The sequence below is a fragment of the Drosophila bipectinata genome, chromosome 3L, assembly GCF_030179905.1.
Source record: "Drosophila bipectinata strain 14024-0381.07 chromosome 3L, DbipHiC1v2, whole genome shotgun sequence".
NCBI classification, from domain to species: Eukaryota; Metazoa; Arthropoda; class Insecta; order Diptera; family Drosophilidae; genus Drosophila; species Drosophila bipectinata.
The window spans coordinates 23,653,014-23,677,475 of record NC_091738.1 but is presented as its reverse complement, the minus strand read 5'-3'; the positions used below and the strand labels follow the sequence as shown (position 1 = coordinate 23,677,475).

The following is a 24,462-nucleotide window of genomic DNA, read 5'->3' as shown; positions in this document are numbered from 1 at the left end:
CACCAAGCATGTTGACATCCGCCACCATTTCATCCGAGAGCTGGTTGAAGAGGGAACTATATCCGTGAATTACATCTCAACGACCGAGATGCCAGCAGACATATTAACAAAAGGACTTGGGGCCTCAAAACACAACACCTGTAAGACATCCTTGGGTGTATGTCCAGTCGATTAGCAGCTTACCAATTGAGGGGAAGTATTGGAAATACAATTGGCAGCACTACCCGATATATATAGCGAGCATTAGTATCTCCTCTAAGGCCTCTTCTTCTGTTCTGTCATCTCTATCGCCAACAACGTGTAAAATACAACACCTACGGCGGCGGCAGAGAGACGGCTATGTACTTATATATAAAGCAGTGGTCGGCACCCCAATACATTGATATGATTTTACTGCATTAGTGTTAGTAACGAATAGCAGAAAGTAGGCTGTGTGTTTATACTGTGTGTGTGTGGCAGAGCTCGGGCAGAGAAATTTCCTATGCCCCCCAGATAGGGCCGTGCCGACCTCTGGTATAAAGGAATATACTAATATACGTTTTTTTGCACTCTCAAGTGGAGGCGCGAGGGGTATGCATATGCTGACCGTTTGTTACAATTATGCCGATACCGATACTTTCTGTGTGCCATAACGATGGGAACATATTTCGGCCACTTAGGGTATATGACCGGGACTTTGAATTATGTAAACACTGCAACAAAATGTTACAGTGCGCACCCTTTAAGTACTTTCGGTACAGTGGGTATTCAATATATGTGCATACTACATCTCCCTCATTTTCAAAAAAATAACGTAATATAATGATTTTTATAATAAAAATTTCTAATTAATACATACTTTTTTTTTTTATTTGTTTTTTGTTGTATTATGTTATTAGAATCAAAGAAAATGAGATTATCCCAGCCAACCATATGCGGAGCGCTTCGAACTAGGAGTGTTAACGGACTCCCAAATTTATACCGCAAAGGTGTGTTTCCAGAGCGCTCCGAAAATGGAGCGAAAAAGGGGTCCCAATGTACCACCTCTTCGGAGCGTTTGCGGAGCTCACCGAAGAAGGATCGAAACGAGACTCCCAAAGTAGCACCTTATCAGAGCGTTTGCGGAGACCTCCGAAGCAAAGAATAAAAAGGGCTCCTAAAGTCGCACCGTCTCGGAGCGTTTTCGGGGCTATTATTTGCTGCTCTCTATTTTGCATCTGTTTCTCGTGCAATCTTCCGTTATTATTTTGTGCGTTTTGTTTGGCATGTTCTTCTTTTATGCAAGTTAGTCAGCGCAAATTTTCGCTTCAACGTGGTGCGTGCGTTTTTAAAATTTTGTCATTGTTTTGAGTTTACACTAATTGTTAAAAATGTCCAAACGAAGACTCGTAGAAAAACAATCGAATAGAATAATAGATTTGTTAAATGACAACAGCAACGTTCAAAATGAAACAATCATTGAAGCAAGCGGGGATTTATTGACAAATAATATTGTCTTAGACACCGATTTCACCATAGAAAGTGCTGAAGCGGTAAATTTCTGCGATAGCTCGGGCGCAGAAGATGAGGAGTACGAAAGAGTAGACGATTGCGAGTCAAGCTTTTATAAATTTTACGTCGCTATGGCTGTGAGTTAAGTGCCGACTATCGATCCCTTAAAAAAACTCCAAGGCAAGTGCCTAGCGTTGTGATGGGAATTGGAAGTTATGTTCATTACTAATTAAATTATTTTTCATTCCTTATACTGAAGTTATTTTGTCAGTTCTTTCTCCATAAATATGTAACTTTTTTAATTTATTCTCAATAAAAAATAAAATGAACTAAAAAATTTGATAAAATACCTATTATATGTTAATTAATATAATATATAAGCAGGGAGCATTTTGAGAAACCGTAGGGACTCCTCTACGGAGTATTTTAGGTGCACAAAGAAGGACTCCTCTACGGAGCATTTTAGGTGCACAAACACAATTCCAAAATACTCCGCCTAGGTTATCTTTGGATGATTTTAGGACTCCTTTTCTTAATAATTGTAAGCAAAGAAAGGAGTCCGCACGGAGTCCCTGCGGCTTATCTAAGGGAGCATTCTGGGACTCCGAAATTACTCATTCTAGGAGTCCGCAGGGCACACTGTTTTCATATATTTTGAAATGGCACTTTTCTCCCAAAAACATGCTCTTACGGACACTTTTAGGAGCGTCCCTAGGAGGCTTTCCGCGCCGCACAGGGAGTCCTAACGGAGGACCGTGCGCACTCCGCTCCGCTTAATCCAATTATAATTAAAATTATTAGGAAAAGAGTTCAAATCATCCGAAGTTTTATTTACAATTTTTATAATAACAAGAAAGGAAAGCTAACTTCGGGCGGAGCCGAGTTGATTTACCCTTGCAGTTAAAATCGGATATATGTCGCAAACATCGGATATAGTTGGCCGATCCTTATGAGAATATGATAATATAACCCAATTTATTATAATATAAAATTTAAAAAAAGTCCCAAATTTCTATCTTCAAAAGTACCAAAGTTGGTATTTCTACCAAAAACCATTTCCGATCGTTCAGTTATATGGCAGCTATAAGATATAGTCGGTCGATCGGTTTGAAATTTGTTAGGTCGGATTAACTGACCAAAAATATAGTCTGTACCAAGTTCCAGCTTTCTATCTTCAAAAATACGAAAGTTGGGTCATTTCCGATCGTTCAGTTATATGGCAGCTATAGGATATAGTCGACCGATCCTTATGAAATTTGGCATGTCGTAATGTTTTAGTCGGCCGATCCGGGCTTATATACTGCGTGCAAAGGAAAGAAGGGTGTGTGCAAAGTGTCAAGACGATAGCTTTAAAACTGAGAGACTAGTTCGCGTAGAAACAGACAGACAGACAGACGGACATGCTCATATCAACTCATATTAAGGAGGTGATCCTGATCATGAATATATATACTTTAGAGGGTCGGAGTAAGTAGTAAAGGTAACAACTGCGTTGCACACTTTTGGACAAAATTTAATACCCTCTGCAAGGGTATAATTATAATAATTACGGTCCCTGGTTATAACGCATTTCCCAAAACAAATCAGTGCAATCCTGCTAGGGTTTTATAAAAGCTACAATATTAATTTATTAAAAAACATTTGAAATTTTAAAATCCGTTTATAATTACGCGTTTAGAAATTTTTAAGAGCAAAATAGTCCCGAAAAACCATTTTTTCTAAATCCAAGGGCTGACAATAAACTAAGGTATCCAACGCTGCAACTTCGCCGGATCACGCGCTAGGCGAAATCTGAGGATTGAGTTTACGAAAGGACAAGGACAACACAAGGACATTGAGTTTACGAAAACCAGTGATCAACTCTTTAAATCCATTTTTAGTCTGTCTCATGAACGACCTCATTTTGTCTTGGACAGCACGACAATTATCACAACAATAATGAAAACTAGATCTACGGGAAATGGCATCCGAAACTGAGGCAGTGAACCCAACACACTTGGCGTGCACGACGTTTTCACATAGCCAGCAGTGGATTGTAGGCTGGGATGAGAAATCGTCTTGTTACAAGACTTCATTGAACAGACGAGCTTAAATTCCATTTTAAAAATTAAGAATATAAAAAAATATATATATATAAGTTAAAAAACCACTGTGCCAAATAGGAGCCGAAGCGGGAGCTTTGGAGAGAGCAAAGGAAAATTGCAGAAAAAAGATAAGACCTCTATTCCAGACGAAAGAAAAAAACAAAACAAGAGGTGGAAGTAAAGCTGAGCTATGCTTGAAATTGAATTGTAACAAATTATTAATTCGCCTCCAAATATACAGTAGCACACGCGAAGCGTACGGTTTATGTTAAAACTCAAGTTTATCAAAAGAATTTGTTTCTCAAGTAGGTAAACATCGTCGACCGTTCGCTTAAGACGAAGAGAATTAAGTTTATGTTGACACATTAAGCGGATTGACGACGTCGATATCAACTTCGATTACTGAAACGGGTGTGCAAAAGATCAAGAGCAACATCATAGTTAGCGTCAGTAATTTCCGGCGCACTTACAGTGTCCAAGGCTGACTCCCGCAGACATGAAATGAGCCACCTCATAAACCCTTGGTCAAATGAGGATGGCTGTCAATCGTTGTCCTAAAAAGGGCGCAGAAATCTGGCCACCGGCATAATCTGGCATAACCACCGCTGAATGTTTACATCGGCAACAGAGGCAATGAGGAAGCAGTCCTATATGGAGTGCGGGGTCCAAAATAACCAAGGCGGTGTGAACTCACGTCGGGGTCGTGTCTCATTTAATATATAGCAGCCACCAATTCGTTTTCTTTTTTTGTTATTTGTGAGAGATAAAATAATCTCGATAAACTGTAACGAACTGTTTTTCTGCTTCCCGCTTGCAATAATTTGACGCGGCTGGCTCACAAAGGATCCCTATCCACTTCCCCCCTCTTCGGGATTGACTGATCATTTAGAGAATTACAATGCAGACATTCCTTGTTCATTGCACCAATTACAACTTTTGAGTGAGCATAATACTTAATATCAGGCTCATACTAGAATGCTAGACGCAGGAATGAATCAGATGTAAATGCTCGATGTACCTGTTGTCGTTGTTGGTCATTTGTTCTGCATCTATTGACTGTGAAACGGCGTTATTGTCGTTGTTCTAATCTTCTCTCGTCATTGCGTTCAGCTCGTGTATCTTCTGGCTCTTGATGCAATGGTGGTATTATATATATATATGTATATTTATTTAATTGTGAGCATTTGATGATCTTTTCCTCTCTATGCCCTCACTGCGGCCTCCGCCTCCTGTCCCTTCAGTTCGCTTATATGCGCCCTCTTTTCCTTCTTTGTGGCAGCGTGACGTAAGAGGGTAATCCCCGGCGACACAAAATCCATGACCGTGTAGGGCCCGTCATATCGGCGCTAGTTTCGCCGAGACTGCCGAGTTTACTGCTAGCATTAGCTCTGGCCAGTGCTCGTCCCATGTCCTTTAATCCTTCCCTGCGAACTAGGCGATCATCGAATTGACCGTCCTATTAACTCTTTCCGTGGCATTCTCCTGCGGCGGGTACGGTGCGGTGAACTGGTGACGCACACCGAGCTCCCCGAGGAACTTCTTGAAGCTTCGGCTGATGAACTGCCCGCCGTTGGTATTCAACATTACCTTTGGCACTCCATACCGAGCGACAATTCTTCCCTTGATCTCTCTTTGTAGCGCTTCGGTCGTTGCCTTTCGTAGTGGCCACTTCCGTCCACTTCGAAAACCGATCAATCATGACCAAGAACATTGTGTTTCCATGTTTCCTACAAGGTCCGCGCATACCGTTGCCCATGGGTCTTCCGGGACCTGTGTCAACATCTTTCCTGCGCTTGCATCTGGCTCGGCTTGTACTTCAGGCGCGTCTGGCACCTCCTGACATATTTCCGAATGTCTCTCTGCAATCCTGGCCAGAATTATCTGGCGGCCACTTTGGCGATTGTCTTCCTCACGCTAAGGTGTCCTGCCGTTGGTGCGTCGTGATTTTCTATGAGGTTCTGTTACCTCGTATACGTCGTCTCGCACAATTTCCAAGATGCCCCTTCTTCGCTTGCGGCTCTATGCGGGACGTGGCAGTAGATCAGGCCGCCTTCTTCGACGTAATCCGGATAAATCTGCGGGCTCGCAGGCAGTTTCATCTGCTTGCAGAATAAAAAACTTTTAATGTGAAATTATTTGACTTTTATTTTGGAGCTGATTATCATTAAAAAACCTCAATGACTAATCATTGGTGACCCCGGCAAAAATAAAAACAAAATAGACCCTCAAAAACATATACAAATTTATATACATAAGTTCCACTTTCAAGTGCACTGTTCCGTGCATAAGCGCATTCATACATATATATGTTCAATACAACTGTCCCCGGTCCAGAACTATGGAGCTGATCACTGCTCGCAATGGAGTGCTTTGAGCAGGACGGATTAAGCTGTGCCTTGCCCCTTACGGATGAAGTTGGAGGACAGGCTCGAAATTGTGGTAATGTCGTGTTTAATGATGATATCATTAAATAGTTTACATAATAGAGATGTATAGCGCATTTCGAAAGTTCGATCAACATCTTTGGCGCCAGTAGGTCACAACTGGGTCCTTTTTTATACCCTTGCAGAGGGTATTATAATTTTGGTCAAAAGTGTGCAACGCAGTGAAGGAGACATCTCCGACCCTATAAAGTATATATATTCTTGATCAGGATCACCTCCGGAGTTGATATGAGCATGTCCGTCAGTCCATCTGTCTGTCTGTTTCTATCGAACTAGTCTCTCAGTTTTAAAGCTATCGACTTGAAACTTTGCACACTCCCTTCTTTCTTTTGCACGCAGTATGTAAGTCGGAACGGCCTGGATCGGCCGACTTTATCCTATAGCTGCCATATAACTGATTGATCGGAAATGGTATAACTTTGGTGTTTTTAGAGTTAGAGGCCGACTATATCCTATAGCTGCCATATAACTGAACGATCGGAAATGACCCAACTTTCGTATTTTTGAAGATAGAAAGCTGGAACTTGGTACAGACTATATTTTTTGTCAGTTAATCCGACCTAACAAATTTCAAACCGATCGACCGACTATATCTTATAGCTGCCAAATAACTGAACAATCGGAAATGGTTTTTGGTAGAAATACCAACTTTGGTATGTTTGAAGATAGAAGTTTGGGATTTTTTTTAGATTTTGTATTGTAATAAGTTGGATTGTATATTCATATTCCCATAAGGATTTGCCAACTATATCCGATGTTTGCGATACATATCCGGTTTTAACTGCAAGGGTATATAAACTTCGGCTCCGCCCGAAGTTAGCTTTCCTTTCTTGTTCCACATTGATATTCGTAGAGTTTGCATAGATTGTTAAGACTGTTGTGCTACGAGCAACTTTATTACTATGTTCTGGTTTTGAACAAATGTTTCATGGACGTTTTCAAGAATTGCTATGTGGCTGCTCTGGAGCCTGTTGAGCGCTTTGTGAGTTAAGCTGAATTGGATTTTCTATTCCAGATTCCAGATAACTTTCTTGGCGGCGAAGCCCTTTTCTTTAAGGGCGGTTTTTATTTCCGCGGCAGTAACATCGGGTTTGATTCATTTTACTTCCACTTGTAGGCCTTTGCTGCTTTTCAGCTGGTACGTGTAATAGTTTTTCTTAGCATTGCCCAAATATTTGGACACGAATCGGAAGTGCTTTTGAGTCTTTGTTTGCACAGCGTTGAACACAACTTTTGTAATATTTAGCGGTTTGATGTTAGACCTGTGATGTTAGAATGAGAACCTTTTATACCAAGAAGATGTGTTCAAGAACTTGAATGTTTTCTCAGCTCATTTCAAGAGTATGAAAATGTATTCAAAGTGTTATAAGATATTTTTAGGCAATATGTATATTTTTTTATGACAGTTAATCAAATGTAACAGCCATTAAATTTAAATAAAATTGTATAATATCATTAACTTGTTGAAGTACTAGTAGTACTTCTATTAATTACTAAGTACTAAGTAATTAGTACTAAGTATTACTAATTGTTTCGATTGAATCCTCAAGCATGGTATGATATGAAAAAAGTAACCTCTTACATAAAACATAATTCTAGTCAATTACTTTTAGACCCGTTGCAGCAGTTCTTAGAAGCCGAAATGACAAACCGAATCTTTGTTTAAGACTCAAATAGGGGCCAAACTGATACAAAAATGTAGCCCCGTTTACAACTATTATATGACTAAAATAAAAAGCTTGGTCCTTGTTATTTTTATTTATTTATTTTTTATTGGCATAAATGTTGTAAAAGATCCTGGACTAAAGTAATTTAAACATTTATAAATATTGACAATACGATTAATAGAATATGTAAAAATTTTCCTGAGCTCACAGCCTTTATTTAAAATAAATGAATTTTTTAATAACGATTTTATTTTTCAGTTTGACTTAAATGAAAATGGTGAGACAAGGAGTGCAACTAGTGTGCGAGGATTGGGCACTGACATAGCTATTATAAGTAGTATGGTTTTTCTGGCCCAATTTATTTTATCGTTATGTATGGGTACCATAATAACATCATCTGGAACTACCACGTCTGTTATTTGCACTGCTAGCTTTTTAAGTTTTTGTGGAGCTTTATCTGCTACAAAAATTATGTACTTGGAATTATAAAGTGTTTACTTTATTATTAGAAGATAAAAATATATTATTAATTTATTGGTGTTGGAGTAGACCACATATGTAAACAATCGACTCTAAATAAAATATCAGAGAAGGATCAACTTCTTATATAAAGCACTGTAAATGTGGCACATTTGTTTTTGCTCTATATATGCATATCTAATTATATGGATCTTAAGAAGGGTGCCACAGAACTATTTAGTAGAACTGATTTAGATGAAAGCGGCTCCGGTTAAAATCAGGTAAGATTAAATTTTAACCAACCAATTTTATTATCAACTTTTTCAATTCAATCGTTCCAGAACCTTTTTTTTTATTTTTTTTTTAAATATAAATTTTCTTTTTCTTAATTTCCTTGTGGAAACGTGGCTTAATGACAAATTCAGCTCTTCTGAGTTCTTCGAGCCTAATTTGTACCATGTATTTCGAAAGGACCGAGATGCATTCAGTACCCAGTGTGAGCGAGGTGGAGGTGTGATCATCGCTATCCGTCGATCTCTTCAGGCTACACCACTGCGCCTTCCGGTGGCCGACCCTTTACTGGATCAGCTTGCGGTTTCAATCCAGGGCGTCCATGGCCCGTTCGTCATCATTGCATCATACATCCCTCCGAACAGCGCATTTAGTATCTATCATGCGCATATGGAAAACATCAGTAGTGTCTGTGCTAGAACGTCGGACCCTACCGCTTTGATGGTAGCTGGCGATTTCAACCTGAGCTCCATTGTCTGGTCTTGGGACCCGGATTCTCCTTGCATGCTACCTAGCAACGTTCACCAGAGTCATGAAATTGTAGTTTTAGATGATATTTTTAGTCTGGGCCTCTCCCAAGTAAATAATATTTTTAATGATTTATCCAAAATTCTTGATCTTATATTTTTAAATAATTTGGTTAATAGTAAAGTAGAATTATGCAATGTACCATTAAGTCCTTGTGATATGCACCACAAGCCGCTGGTAATTAATATTGAGTTTTATAGTTTTCTGCCTTCTGCTTCTCCAATTCCATATTATCATCTGAATGATACTAACTTGTCACTTATTAACGCCTCTATTTCAGCCTTTGATTGGGTTTCCCTTTTTTCGGATGGCTCAATCGATGATTGTTATACTAAGTTCTTGGTTGCCCTTTTTAATATTATTGATACTTATGCCCCTGTGAGGGTACGAAGATCCTATAGGCTTCCCTGGTATACAAAAGGTTTAAAAAACTTAAAGAATAGAAGGGATAAGCACTATAAACGATTTATAATGACAGGTGAGACTCGAGCAGGAGAGCTGTACCGGCAATTTAAGCGGGAATTTGACTTCCTTAATAAGTTCCTCTACAATCAGTATATATCCGATGTCGAAGCTAGCCTTCGATCCAATCCTAAAGCTTTTTGGCGGTTGGTTAACAGCAAAAAGTCAAAATCGGACATACCTTCATCCATATGTTATGGTAATTAAGCAGCCGACTCGGATCAGGGCGTTTCTGATCTTTTTGCAAAATACTTTGCCTCTAACTTGGAGCTGAAGGTTCCTTGGAGTGATCATGAAACTCTTCTTAGCATTGAGCCTTTTCTTAATGTGAGTAACATGGACATTTTGGACGGTGACCTAGTTGAAGCCACTGGACATTTGACCGAGTCGCTCACACCTGACGTGGACGGTATCTCCCCATTCTTTCTTAAGAGGAGTATCGCTTCTCTTTCTACTCCCCTTCAGCTGCTGTTCTCCTTTTCGCTCTCATCTGGTAGATTCCCCCACCGGTGGAAGATGACTTCTACAACGCCTATTCACAAAGGTGGCAGTAGGTGTGATGTTACCAATTATCGACCTATAGCCAAAATTTGCAATGTCGCTAAGATACTGGAGCGGATTGTAACTAAAAAATTGACTTTTCTGGCTCGCAATTTCATATCCCCCAACCAGCATGGTTTTCTGCCTGGGAGGTCCACTACCACTAATTTAGCTGTCTTTTCTAAGCACTGCTTTGAAGCTTTTGGAAACCGATTTCAGGTTGATGCCATTTACACCGACTTCTCCAAAGCCTTCGACAAAGTGTGTCATGCTGCCCATCTGGCCAAATTATATAAATTAGGTATTCATTCCTGCCTATTAAGTTGGTTCGAGTCTTATCTGGCTGACCGACCTTGCCACGTTACTGTTGGAGATGCTATCTCAAGTCCATTTGTCACCTCCTCTGGTCTTCCACAAGGCAGCTCTCTTGGACCTCTTCTATTTATCATTTTCATTAATGACATCTCGTCATGCTTTCGTCATTCGCACTTTTTAATGTATGCGGATGACCTTAAAATCTATAAAGAGATTAGCTGCATTAGTGACAGTTACTTGTTACAGGAGGATATATCTAGAGTTTACTCATGGTGCTCCCGCAATCTTCTTCCATTAAACTTATCTAAGTGTATGTTTACCCGTTACTGTAGGCGGTCTCTTGAAATCTGTACGGGTTATTCCATCAATAATTATAATTTGGCAGCTAAAGAAGAGGTGTTAGACCTTGGTGTCTTATTCGACAGCAAATTTAAATTTTCTGGTCACTTAGACTATATTTTACCTAAAGCGTATGCTATGCTGGGCTTTGTTAAGAGGCACGTGAACCAGTTCAAAAGTCCATACACGAGCCTCAGCGTCTATGCTGCATTCATTCGGTCGAGGCTGGAATACGCCTCAATCATTTGGAATCCGGAGTGTAAAGTTCGTTCCAACCGAATTGAGCGACTCCAGAAAAAATTTTTAAAATTTGCACTTCTGCCTCTAAGGTTTCAGGATCCTGTTCCTTCATACCAGAGCCGTTGCCTTCTTTTGAACGTTTGCACGTTGGAGGATCGGCGTAAACTGGCAGCGTTAACTTTTTTGAATAATTTATTCGTTGATAACATTGATTGTCCTTTTTTGTTGGGACTCGTTAATTTTAATGTTCCTCAAAGGGATCTTCGTACCTTTGCCCCCTTTCGGGTCAAGTGTCATAGGGCCAATTATCTTTTAAATGAGCCGATAGAGCGGGCTCTTTCTTATTTTAATTCTTTGCCGCCTAGCCTCCGAATTGAGTGGGGCTCTGATAAGGGTGTGTTAAAACGCAAGGTAATACGGCATTTATTAAGTTTTTGTTAATTTTGTAGTTTTATTTATTAGGTGTAAGTTGTTATTATGTAGCCATGTAAGGATTTGTCCGTTGGCGAAATAAATAAATAAAATATATAGTAAGTCTAATACATACATTGGGCCAACTCAAATACACCCTCATGTACGACTTGCGTTTTAGGACGCGAATACGAAAATTTTTGCCGTTCAGCAGGAGGCCGAGCAGAGCAATTTCTGGTTATGTGGGATAGAGTTTTGGGAATCGCTGGTCTCTTTAAAATTTTATAAATAACTAATAATTTATTATTAAATAATAATTTATATATTGAATAAACTGATATTTGATTAAAATTACAATTATCAGGCGATTAAACGGACAATTCTGCAGCTAACCTTTAAAAATCAATTTATATCAATTATATTAAATAAATTTATATTATTAATATATATTGTCGATTTTTTCAATTTAATTTATTATTTCATATTATTTAAACGACGCAAATCTGAATAACAGCAAATAGTGGCATCACCTATGCTACTGGAATGGAAAATAAATCACACTAGAACAGTGGTCGGCACCCCAATACATTGATATGATCTTAACGCATTAGTGTTAGTAACGAATAGCAAAAAGTAGGCGGTGAGCATAACGTTTCACACATTTATACTGTGTGTGTGAGGCAGAGCTCGGGCAGAGAAATTTCCTATGCCCTCGGGATAGGGCCGTGCCGACCACTCCACTAGAATAATTCAGCTAAAAATTTGTGGGCAGAGATGCAGAAGCTTTGGCTATGAAGGGCTACTTATTATTTATGCATCTAACCGCAAGATGGGGCAGCAATAGTCGAAGTTTGTAATAATAAAAGCAGCGGTGGAGCAATGAGAAAAGAGGGGGTGTGACGCGGAGTGCAGCGGGCCCTGGAAGTCCATCGGTGCACCACATAGCAGCAGCAAAGATCTGTGGCCGGGAGACACGAGGGGGCGCGGACGGCGACCCGCCAACGGGAAAGTAACGTGATTCTGGAAGCAGGATTAACGGCAGGAGCAGCATCCAAAGCAAAGATCTGTGGCCGGGAGACACGAGGGGGCGCGGACGGCGACCCGCCAACGGGAAAGTAACGTGATTCTGGAAGCAGGATTAACGGCAGGAGCAGCATCCAGGAGGATTAACGGGCGCTCCAGTCAGTATAAAAAGAGGCCCATTGGAGCGGATCTAGACGAGTCCTTTTAGGAAGCTTTTAGAGTTGGAAGACCGCCTGGGGAAAGTCTGCCATTCAAGTGCTAGAGCGTTTCTAAAAGGGATTCGGTTTATTTTAGTTGAAGGACCGCCTTTGGAGAGTCCGACAGTCAAACGCAAGGAGACCGCGAAGAACAAGTGAGGAAAGGATCTGTTGCTGGACGGTTCCTTTACAAACCCCGGGTAGTGTAGTCGAGTTGGGTCATTCAAGTCAACACGGCAAGTCTGGCGTACGCCTACTTGACTCCCGTAGGCGACAAGCACAGGCACTCCCGATCCTGGCACTGGCAGCGCGTATACGTGGTGTCCCGGTGTAGCGGAGGCGGCAGTCTGCATACAAACTCCCAATCCTGGCGCTAGCGCGTATGAGCGGTATCCAGGTGTAGTGTAGTATCCAGGTTTCTATCCCGGCCATCTAGCGCGTATACGAGTTTTGTTAACGTTTTATGTTAACATTTAATTCAATATAAACAATGTCCTTTTTATTTGAATTCGTATAATAGTTTTTATTTTACTTTAATGATCTTGTCTTGTTCACATCTTGGTTCATTCTGTGCACGAATGCTTTTTTGAATCGTCGAGCGAGCTTTAGAATTATTTTATGGAAGCTTTTAATCTTTGCACTTTTAAATGCAAGCAAGAAAGAAATGGAGAACAAGAACTTTGACTACATAACTTCCCCATCGCTTAAATTAAGACTCTCCTGAGTTTTACAATTTGTTTATAAAAAATATACATAAGTGTAGAATTTCAATTATGGTAGATTACGTATTTAAAGTCGGATATTTCTTTTTTATTTTTATGTTGGAGCTACATATGTACATTGTTTAAATTAAATTTTCTATATTTCGGTTCATTTTTGTGTCTTAGAGATTTATGGTTTTTTATATATCCCTCGTCTCTAGTTTCTACAAAATTTTCCCTCGTTTGATTTAAAGATTTAATGTAAGCTTCCTTATATTTTAGAATGTTGTTACGTACAAGTTTTTTGTCACAATTTCCGTATTCAACATTCATTGGTATATTGTTGAGTGATAACTGTTATTATAATATTCTATAGCTTTACTGACTTTATCTTTGATTGATAGATCTTTGTTTTCGAGGTATATTCTTCTTATCTTTTCTGTTAAAGTGTTGTGGAATCTTTCAACGTCTGCATTGCCAGTGTGACTATTCGGTTTCACAAAATGAACTTCTATGTTCTCATTTTTAAAAAAATCTTTTATATTTATACTATTAAATTCATTGTCAGTTATTAATTTTTCAAAGTTTCCTTTTTGGGATTTGTACAAGCGCATTTTTTCTATTATGGTTTGATTATTGCGATCCTCAAGGTAGAATGCAGTAGCAAATTTTGAAAATCGGTCAACAAAAGTTAGAAAATTACATTTTGAATTTGTATAGATATCCATATGAACAATTTTTTTTATATCATTTGGTGTTTCTGTATATTTAAATTTTTCTTTTACTGGGTTCCTGTCATATTTACATTGATTACAAATATCGCAATTGTTAATATACTTTTGGATGTAATGTTGAAGTTTTGGAAAATAAATAATCTTTTTTAAGCTTTGGTAATTTTCATTTATACCTGAATAACCAGTATCATATTTATGGAATCGTTCAATTTCTTTATACACATCTTCTTCGTTTTCAATGTCTTTTGCGTGAAATGAACATTTTACAAATTTTACATTTTTATTACCCTCAAAAATTTGGATAATTTTGTTTTGAAATTTATTGTATAGATGATCGTTATATTCACTGAATATTCCTACTTTGCCCTTTATGATATGATGTTTTAAAATTTCTTCCATTCTATTTTTGAGATCATTTAAATTTAAATAAATTTTCTTACTTTTATTCTTATATTCGAATTCTATGGTTTTTTTATTTGTAAGGATGATTTGTATTTTAAATCTATTAACAACTGTTTCTAAATTACCTAAAATAGTTGTGTCCACAAAGTCTTTAGCTTGTGTATGTTGTGTGTCAATGTCATCAACATTGTTTTCTAAAGAGCTACAGGATTCGGCTGTGTTTACGGCACAAATTTCGTCGTTACTTAATCGACTTAAAAAATCAGCTACCTGGTTATCTTTTCCTTTAATGTATGAAACGCTTATATTAATTTATTTTATTTACATTCTGTTAGCTTAAAGTTAAAACTAAAGCTACAGGGGGGGGCGTTGCAGCCATAGCTACTAAGGCTTTCGGCTGGCTCATTTATTTTATTTTTTGTTTTTCGTAGTTACATTTTTTGTTATTTACTTAATCCTAATGTCTGTATTAGTCTATGTGGAATTCAAGTTTTTGCACAATTCTATATAATTCGAAAATTAGTTTTCTTATTTCTATTGTGTTGTTGGACGCTTAATTATTAGATAAGATTGATTGTCTTTGTTTTTTTAAGAAAATTTAGGATTCTCAGGATGTTGCTGGTTGTAGGATTTGCAATGGCAGAATGGAGGTTACCATTTGGGAAGGGGTTTCGGGCAGGATTAAATGCTACGCATTCATTAAGTATGTGGTTCAAAGTCATTGCAACTTGGTTGCAAAACTGGCAGGTGTTAGGTGTCGATTGCAGCATTCTATACTGATGGGTGAGTCTTGTATGCCCTAGACGTAATCTAATGAATTTAGTTTGATCTCGTCTTGGTAGACTGGTGATTTCCTTGTTTTTGGAGTAATCATTGATGTTAGTATAATTTATGTTAATAGTTTGGTACCAGCTTGATGTGTTTTGTAATAGGTTTAGTGAATTGTTAGATAGCTTCGATTTTATGTATTTGTTTATATCGGTCTGGTTGAGATTTTTTGTCATGACCAAAGGTGCTGTAGTTGCGTATTTAGCGGCGTTATCAGCAAATTCATTTCCTATGATTCCCACGTGGCTTGGAATCCACAAGATTTTTATTTTTGGATAGAGCTTTGTAATTGATTCTCTAATTAATGGTTGTAAAGGGATCCGTCAGTATAAATAAATGTGAAGTTGTTCATTTTTGATTTTATGTCTGAAAATTCTTTTATGAATACTGACAGATTTGTTTGGTCTTTTCTGTATTTGCTTAAGGCTATGTCTATTGATTCAGGACTTAGATTCCATGGCGGATTTGACTTTGGCGTGGGTTTTATTGGGTTGACCGGGAGGCCAAGGTTGCTACAGGAGATGATACTCTTTTGTATGGCTGAGTTTCTGTATTTTGTTATTTTGTTTTTTAGGATTTTGTCAAGGATTGGTTTCAGCGGAGTGTCTGTTGATTGAATTATAGTTTTTGATAATTTGGCTTGAAGGTGCTGTATTCTAGTTTCAAGAGGGGTAATATTGGATTCGACGTAGATATTATAAATAGGTGTTGAGCGGAAGGCTCCTAACGCGGTTCGAAGGGCGTTGTTGAGTATAGATATGATCGGTTTTATTTGTGTTTTTGGTGCTAGTCCGTATAGTGGCAGGCCGAAATCTATTTTTGATAAGGATAAGCTTTTCACGATTTGGACTAGGGTTGTTGGTTGACAATTGTACTTATCGTTTGCTAGGAATTTTATTATATTTGACGATTTAGTTAGAGATTTAGTTAAATTATTGATGTGTGGTTTCCAACTATATTTTGAGTCGAAGGATACTCCTAATATTTTTAGTTCTTTTACTGATTCAATAACATGTGTTTGTGTGGATACTTGGCAAGTGCAGCATTGTTTTCTGCAAATATGCATATGTTTGCATTTTGTGATAGACAATGAAGCTCCTGATGTATTACACCAGTTATTAATGTCTTCAAAGAGGCGGTTCAAGTCGATTTGCAAGTTCTTTTCTTTTTTGAGATCTATTATTATGTTATAGTCATCAGCATATGCAATGAAGTTTAAATTTTTATGCCTGCAAATGGTGTCTGATAAGCTATTGAATGCTATAAGGAATAATATTACCGACAATGGGGAGCCCTGGGGTATCCCGTTGTGGAGTGGCTGGATTAGCGATTGACTGTGGTTTACTCTGACTCTGATTTTACGGCTTGTCATGAATTGTGTTACATATTTTGTTAACTTGGGTCCGCAACCCCATTGGTTCAGTTGGCTTTTTATGGTGTGAAGTCCTACCTTCTCGAAAGCTTTTTCGAAGTCAAGTGCTATGACCGAGGCGTGTTTTTTTTCTGAAAGGGTCCTGCTGATGATAGCGTCTACATATAGTAGACAGTCTGTCACAGACTTCCCTCTTTTAAATCCAACTTGACGGCTGTTGAGAAGTTTGTTAGAGGAAACAAACCCCCACAGTCGTTTGGAAATTATTTTATCAAGCGTTTTTGCAATGCATGGGTTAAGGGAGATTGGTCTGTATGATTCTATTGTCGTTTTGTCTTTGCCTGCTTTGTGAATTGGGACTACGGTGCTAATTTTAAAAGCCTGAGGGATAAAAGAACTTAAGATTGAGTTGAAAAAGTTTATTAATCTTTTTTTAACTGGTTTTCCGATGTGCTTTATCATTATATAGTTTATTTTATCGTTTCCTGGGGTGTTCCCCTTTAGACTGTTCAAAGCAGCATTAAATTCAAGGTCCGTAATGTCTTGTTCCATAAAGTCGGCTGTTTTGTTGGGTAGATAGTTGGTGTCTGATCTGTATGTGTTATTTTTGGCGTCTCTAAATGACTGGGGGAAGTTTTGGTCCTCTGAATTAGATGACCAGTGTTTGGAAAAGGCTGTAGCTATGTCTTTTGAATTTGTGACCGTTGAGTTTTTATTGCTATTTTGGATACAATGAATGTGTGTTGATTTATGAATTCCGCAGAATTGCCTGATGTTATTCCAGACTAATTCCGCTTTGGATTGGCTTGAAATGGTGGAGGTCAGTGCGTGCAAACTTTCTTTCTTACTGAGGCGAATTTCTCTTCTGAACTGGGCGTTGGCTTTTTTGTATTGTATTAGGTTTTCTTGATTCATTTCCCTATTAAACAATCTCCATGCTCGGTTTTTTTTAGTTTTCAAGATATTTAATTTTTTGTTCCACCATGGGACATTGTATTGAGTTTTTGGAGGATGGGATTGGGGGATGCTATTGTAAGCGCTATTTAGTATTATTTTGTTTATGTTGCTGTGTTCTTTGTTTGTGTTTGTTGAAACAGGGATCTGGCTATGGAGACAATTTGTAAGATTTTTAAATTTTTCCCAATTTGCTTTTTTGGTTAGAAATTTGCTTGTGTAATTAAATATCTTTTTTTCTTTGTTAAATATGTTGATTGTTATAGGGAAATGGTCGCTACCCTGGGGTGAGTCCATTATTTTGAACTCACAGTGAATTTTAAGGCTTGGAGAGCATAAGGCAAGATCGATGTGGGTGTAAGAGTTGTGGGTGGAGAAATGGGTAGGCTGGCCATTGTTTAGAATTATATAATTGTTTTTTAAAATGTATTCACCGAGAATCCTACCCCTGCGATTGCTCTTGGGGGAGCCCCACAGAGTATTCCAACCGTTAAAATCACCAGTGATCAGCGAAGGTGTTGATGACTGTGGAATAGTGTTTTCTAAATCTGAAGTGGTGAATTTTTGAGAAGGTGGAATATAAGTGGATAGGATGTTAACTTTTTGCTTGGAGTAGATTTCTAAAGCTATGGCATCAAAATTTTGTCCTACCGGAATTGGTTTATGTTGGACATCTTTGTGGATCAATAAGGCGACTCCACCTTTTGCTATAATTGACGTTGTGTTGTACATTTTGAAATTGACAGGGATGGGGAATTGTTGGGAGAGGGTTATGTGTGTTTCCTGAAGGGAGATAACTTTGGGATCATTATAATTGTTTGTGTAGCCATTAATGTTCCATTGTAATATCTTAAGTGTCATATTTACGTCTAGATTTATTTATATTTAATCTGTAGTCTTTAGTATTTAGTTAATTCTGCAATATTTTAAGCTTTGACCTTGTTATAATTGTGCTGTTTGTTTTTTCTTTATTGATAAGATTTCTTTTAGTTCTGTTGCTTATATTTTTAGGGAGAATATTTACTTTACTGTTTGTACTATCCTTTCTGTTATTTTCAATACTCGAGTCCGTTAGCATTGATTCATCTTCCTTGTCGTCGTATCCTATAATGGGTCTGCCAGTGTCTTCTGATGATGGTGGGTGGTGAGAGGTTGATGCTGTTGTCGGGGGCGTGTTCTGTGTCAATCTTTGTTGTTGGGAGGTGTTGTGCTGCATTGAGCTTGCAACCGATGCGTATAGAGACCCATCATGATGGTGTCTCTTCCTGTAGATTGACCAGGCCGTTCTGTTGTCCACTTTTTGGAGGGTTTTGATGGCTTGCACTTCCTTATGGGAAAGAAATACTGGGCAAATTCTGTCTCTGGGATGGTGTTTATTATCCGGCATCTTTTTTTCAGTGCAGTTGATGCAGCAAGGTCCACGTTCGCATTTTTCTCCAATTGTCATGTCGATATGGGAAGGTTGGCTGCACATAAAGCAGGTCTCTGTGTTCTTACAGAATTTTTGGAGGTGACCTAGCCGTAGGCAGTTGTTGCAACGGATTGGGGATGGAATATAAGGCCGAACTTGGACCCTTTCATATCCTATGTAAATGTGATCGGGGAGGTCTAGCTTGTCAAATGTTAGAGTTATAAGTCCAGTTTCTGTCGGCTCTACTGTGAAGGTCTTCATAATTTTTCTTACGGCTGACACTTTTTGGCTTTTTAGGTTTTCAAGGATCTCTTCTTCATCAATTCCTCGCAGATCATTTGAGTATATTATACCCTTTGAGTAGTTCAGGGTTCTGTGTTCTGAAACTGCTACGGGTATGTCCAATATGGTTGTTAGTTTTAGGAGTTTTTCGGCTTGTCTATTGTCTTTCGTTTGTAGGAGAAGGTTTCCGTCACGTAGTTTCCTACAACTGACGACTACGCCTCCGCATGTTATATCTATAACTTTTTTTATGTTGAGAGGTGAGACTCCTTTAAAGGTTGAATCATCGGTTCTTGATATGATTAGGAATTTGCTAGTTGGAGAAGGTTTTTCCTTCCATATGTCTGGTGAATCGCGCATTGTTCGTTTTGAGCTTCTAGTGTAAGCAAGAAGATTGTCACTGATGGTGCACTAACTGATAACAAATCTAATTATAGAACTGTATGTAAGTTAGAATATTTGCCACTTGAGTTTGCCTTGCTTAGAAGTTTGATTTGGAAGAGACACACGACTGATCGCATCGACGGCCCAACGTAAACTGTAAATCGACGCTTATATTAAATTCGCTGAGCTTAACAAGCCATCTATAAAGTATTTCATTAAGGGGAGGGTAAGGTATTACATTTTTTTTTTTTTAATTTTTTTTTTATTTTTTAAATTGAATGCATAATATTTGAAGAATATTGTGTCAAAATTTCAAGTCAATTAAAGCAAAATTGACGAAGTTATTAGTTATTGACGAAGTTGTTCATAAACGTTTTACACTGGATTTTTTTGTGTTTAAAACTTTAAAGCGTTTTTCCCACAACTCACGTTTTCAAAGTCGGTGCCCCTCATAACTTCAAAACTACTGCACCGATCCTTTTGAAATTTTAAACACTATTTCTGTACATATTTTACGAGGTAACGCTGTCGATTATCTTGTTGCAAAACCGCACCTAAAGCAATGTTACTAGCGTCAGTAATAAGCTGAAATTTCTTTTTAAAATCCGGATACTTAAGTACCGGTGCCTCAGTTATGATTCTTTTTAATTTGTCAAATGCAAGCATGAAGTTGGGTTCATTAACATCTATCTTGGCATCCTTTTTAAGGCATTTAATCAATGGATAAGCTACTTGAGAGAAATCCTTTATGAAATTTCTATAATACCCAGTAATTCCTAGAAAAGCTCTAATTTGCTTAATATTTCTGGGAATTTCAATCTGAAGAATGCTGCAAACTTTTTCTGGGTTAGGCTTAACTCCTTCGGGGGTTAAGACATGACCTAAAAACTTAGTTTCTTTTGAAAAGAATTTGCATTTGTTGATTTGAATCTTAAGATTTGCTTCAGAGAGTTTTTTAAAAATTGTATGAATGTGGCCAACATGTTCTGAAAAACTAGTAGAAAAAATAAGAACGTCGTCAAGATAAACCACACAAATTCTATTTATTTCTTCTTTTAAGACTGTGTTTATAAGGCGTTGAAATGTGGCAGGAGCGTTTTTGAGCCCGAATGGCATCCGATTAAACTCGTAATGCCCATGAGGAGTAGAAAACGCTGTCTTTTCCCTATCTTGTTCCTGAACAAGAATTTGGTGAAAGCCTTTCGCGAGATCTATAGTAGAAAAATATTGCGCTCTTCCTAACTTATCCAATATACCTTCTATATTTGGGATAGGAAATTTATCATCTACTGTGTTTTCATTCAATTTGCGATAATCAATAACTATACGCCACTTTTTTGTTCCACTGTTATAAGCTTTTTTTGGTACAAGCCATAGAGGGGCATTATATAGAGAATTGCTTTTTCGTATTATTCCCTGATGTAGCATTTCTTCAATTTGCTTATAAATTTCCTGTTCATGTACTTGAGAATATCTATAAATCTTACAATATACAGGTTTATCCACTACTGTTTTTATCTGATGCTCGATAATGTTTGTATTGCTAAGGCACTGACCTTCAAGAAATATTAATTGTTTAAATTTTCTTAAAATTTTAGTAAGAGCATTGTTTTCCTCTTGATTTAAATCATTGAAAAGAATTTTTTTTATTTTATCGTCGATTTCGATTGGTTCAATTTGATTTACCTCTTCAGAGTATGGTGAACTATTTTGAAATTGGATATTGTTATTATTAATTTTAATTGTATTGTGATGGAAATCAATAACAGCATTTAATGGCTTGAGAATATTTTGACCTATTATAGCATCGAACGATTTGTTATTAAATGTTGCCAATTTCATTGTTTATAGTTAGGTTAATTAAGGGAAGTGATTTTTCGAGGCAACTATATGAAAATTTGCATGGCAAGTACAGATCATTGGCTCTGACATTGGTTCAGAAGAGAAGCTTTGATCTTGATTATCATTTTTAAATTGGCTACAATTAGTTTTATCTACTTCGACATGATCGAATTCCATTTTTGAAATATGGCTTTGATTTGTATAGTTCTGATTTGAATTTAAATTTTTTGTTCCTGATCGAAAGTTCCCTGAATAAGCTTTTACATTTTGGAAATTGTGTGGTTTACATTCTGACCTTGATTATTATAATTTAGTTTGTAATATCGGTCTCTTTGATTATTTGTATTGGGATAGTTTTGATTTTCCGTTTTGTTCGGTTTTTCGTTACTTTGAGGAAATTTTGTATTAACATTTTGAGTTCTAATAAGGCCTTCGGTTTCCAATAAATCGAAAGCTTCTCTTAAATTTTTTACATTTCTATTAATTATGACTGAAGCTAAATTTAGATCTATATTTTTCAAGAATGTTCTTAGCATAGATTCTTCAACATTTTTGGGACTAAACTCAGAATGCTTTACGTTATCATATTCATATTTTTCATTAATTTTACACATTAGGCTTCTTAAAGACTTAAAATATTCTGTAATGTTGTTGTTGTTACTTAGCATAAACGCTTCTTGGTAAAGTTGATTGTAGGACTCCTTTACGCCAAAATTCCGAATAAGAATCCTCTTGATGTCATCCCACGACGGCTCGGAATTCTCGATGGTTTTCACAACATGTAGAGCTCCGCCTTGGATTTTGTTGAGTATGACACGGTGAAACACGTAGGCTCCTGCAGTAGATGTGGGGGGTAATAGTGAAAATATCATCTCCACTTCACGAATAAATGATGAAAGAGTTCTTGTATGGTCTCCTCTGTATTCGTGAATGTGGTGGGCATCCTTTAGAATATCCCCAAACGATAGAGTAAAATCGTTTGCCATTGTTCGTATTCAAAATCAATATCCGTTGAGTTCTTTAGAACTTGTAATAGTCTAACAGAATTAGTTCTGTTAGTTCTCGTCGCTTATCGATATCAAACGTTCTTATGAACTTGTCATCGAACCACTTACGAACAGAATAAGACCGCTCTGGGATGCTGGTGTGTGTAATTGCCGATTAATGCACACATTCATACATACATGCAAAGATTGGCACACTTTCAAGTGCCGGCACGCTGTATAACCAAAAATATGCACTAGATATTTCTAGTTTAACCACAAAGTCGTACGAGATTCAGTAAATATCCAATGCACAAAAACACTTCGTTGGTTTGGTGTCCGTGGGTGTTGGAAAAACGTGGGTTTTTAGGTTATATATGTACATATGTATGTGTGTATGGCACCAATTCGCTCGACACTGCACTTAAGTGGGTATCTAAATGTTTCAGGTTACTCCGTCGACTGCGCCAGTTTTGTTAACGTTTTATGTTAACATTTAATTCAATATAAACAATCTCCTTTTTATTTGAATTCGTATAATAGTTTTTATTTTATTCTGTGCACGAATGCTTTTTTGAATTGTCGAGCGAGCTTTTTAATTATTTTATGGAAGCTTTTAATCTTTGCACTTTTAAATGCAAGCAAGAAAGAAATGGAGAACAAGAACTTGGACTACATAACTTACGCGGTAAATTCTTGGAGTAGCAGAGGTGCGAGATGGCGGCCAACTCCCAATCCCGACCCGCTGGCGGGAATGCAAAGTGGCTCCCTGGAGTAGTAAAGCGAATGAGCGCTGCCAATCTTTAAACCAGTCGCAGTCGACCCACGGGTGTGTTTCTCAAAGGTAGGAAGGCCCGCGGGTAGCCAGCGAAAGGGCGACGGTTAGGGGAGTTGCCGGCAGCGCAGCGCGAGGAGTAGCAGCGGCGACGGAGTGGCGACGGTGCGTCCCGAAACGACCCGCAGAGGACGCCGACGACAGAGCCGGCAGAACCAGAAGGAGCGGCATGAACGAAAGCAGAAGAAACAGTTCGTTACACTATGCAGCTGCTGCTCGCGTTCCCCCACAGCTGGGAGCATTACGTGCAGATTGGCTTTAGGACTGAATTGTAGAGTAGTAATTTGTATTCCAGGCACAGTGGCGACCGTGAGTTTATTATCCAGTGGAGGCTGCTGGCTTTCAGTTTTAGGTGCTTCTTCTTGCATTCCATGTGCTTACGCCAGGTTAGTCGTCGTCTATGTAGCTTGACGCCAAGGTACGTTAAGTCGTTAGCTTGAGGGATCTGCATACCGTTTAGTGAAAGTGAAAGGCATGTTTGTCTGTTAAGAGTAAACGTTACATGTTTACACTTTTTTCGTTTAATATAATGCGTCAATCAGACAGCCACTTTCCACTACTATTAGATGATTATTAAAAGCATTAGATGATTGTTGCATGCGTTGGGTATCTGGAGCGACTAAGGCTAGCGGTATCGTCGGCGAACGTTGACGTTGTTAGTTTTGCGTTCGTAGGAATATACAATATAAGTATACAAAACATATAGACATATATCCAGCTTTGATGATGTAGTCGCCCGAAGTAGCTGCGTTGCATCTCACTGAATACCCTATTGTAGAGCCTCTACCGGTATGAGGTATGATTCTAGTAGCTGTTTAGGGTGTAAAATCTTCTGAGCAGAACTGTGCTCAACTATGACATTCCACCCATGAAAGGCATTTGTTACAACATTTTTGGTGGCCCATGAGGGGAATAATCCATACACGACTCCACAATCCTTGGTCCATGGCGACCGTTTCATCTATGGCGTTAATAGATAGCGTAACCTCAACTTTTTCATTCTCTTTTCAAAAAGCAAATTGTGAGTCCATACGTAAAATGAGCAAGCCCAAGTCAGCGAGCACTTCCAGTGCAGAGTCTGAAACTATGGCAAAGGGTGGCAATGCCGAAAGCTTGTTTGCGCTCCAGAAAGATCTTCACAATCAGCTCAACCAACTCCAAGTAAACTTCAAGAAGGACAACACGTCTCGGAAAACTAAGCCCTATTTCCAACTGCGCCTGTCCAAACTCAACTTAATAAGCAAGCAATTCAGCAAGAACCATC

At 38.2% G+C, this 24,462-nt stretch overlaps 1 protein-coding gene across 5 annotated transcripts in view; it reads left to right on the top strand.

The window, feature by feature from the left end:
* lovit (loss of visual transmission) overlaps window positions 1-24,462 on the top strand; it is a 225,641-nt gene that overhangs the window by 109,667 nt on the left and 91,512 nt on the right. For 3 of the 5 annotated variants that reach the window (XM_070279342.1, XM_043214046.2, XM_070279341.1), the window contains exon 9: window positions 7,924-8,353. In XM_070279342.1, the coding sequence (XP_070135443.1) occupies window positions 7,924-8,154 (231 nt within the window). In that variant the 3' untranslated portion in view covers window positions 8,155-8,353. Of the gene's footprint in view, window positions 1-7,923; window positions 8,406-8,549; window positions 9,032-24,462 lie in introns of those variants that run through there. The other 2 variants (XR_011442576.1, XR_011442575.1) reach the window with 2 other exon arrangements.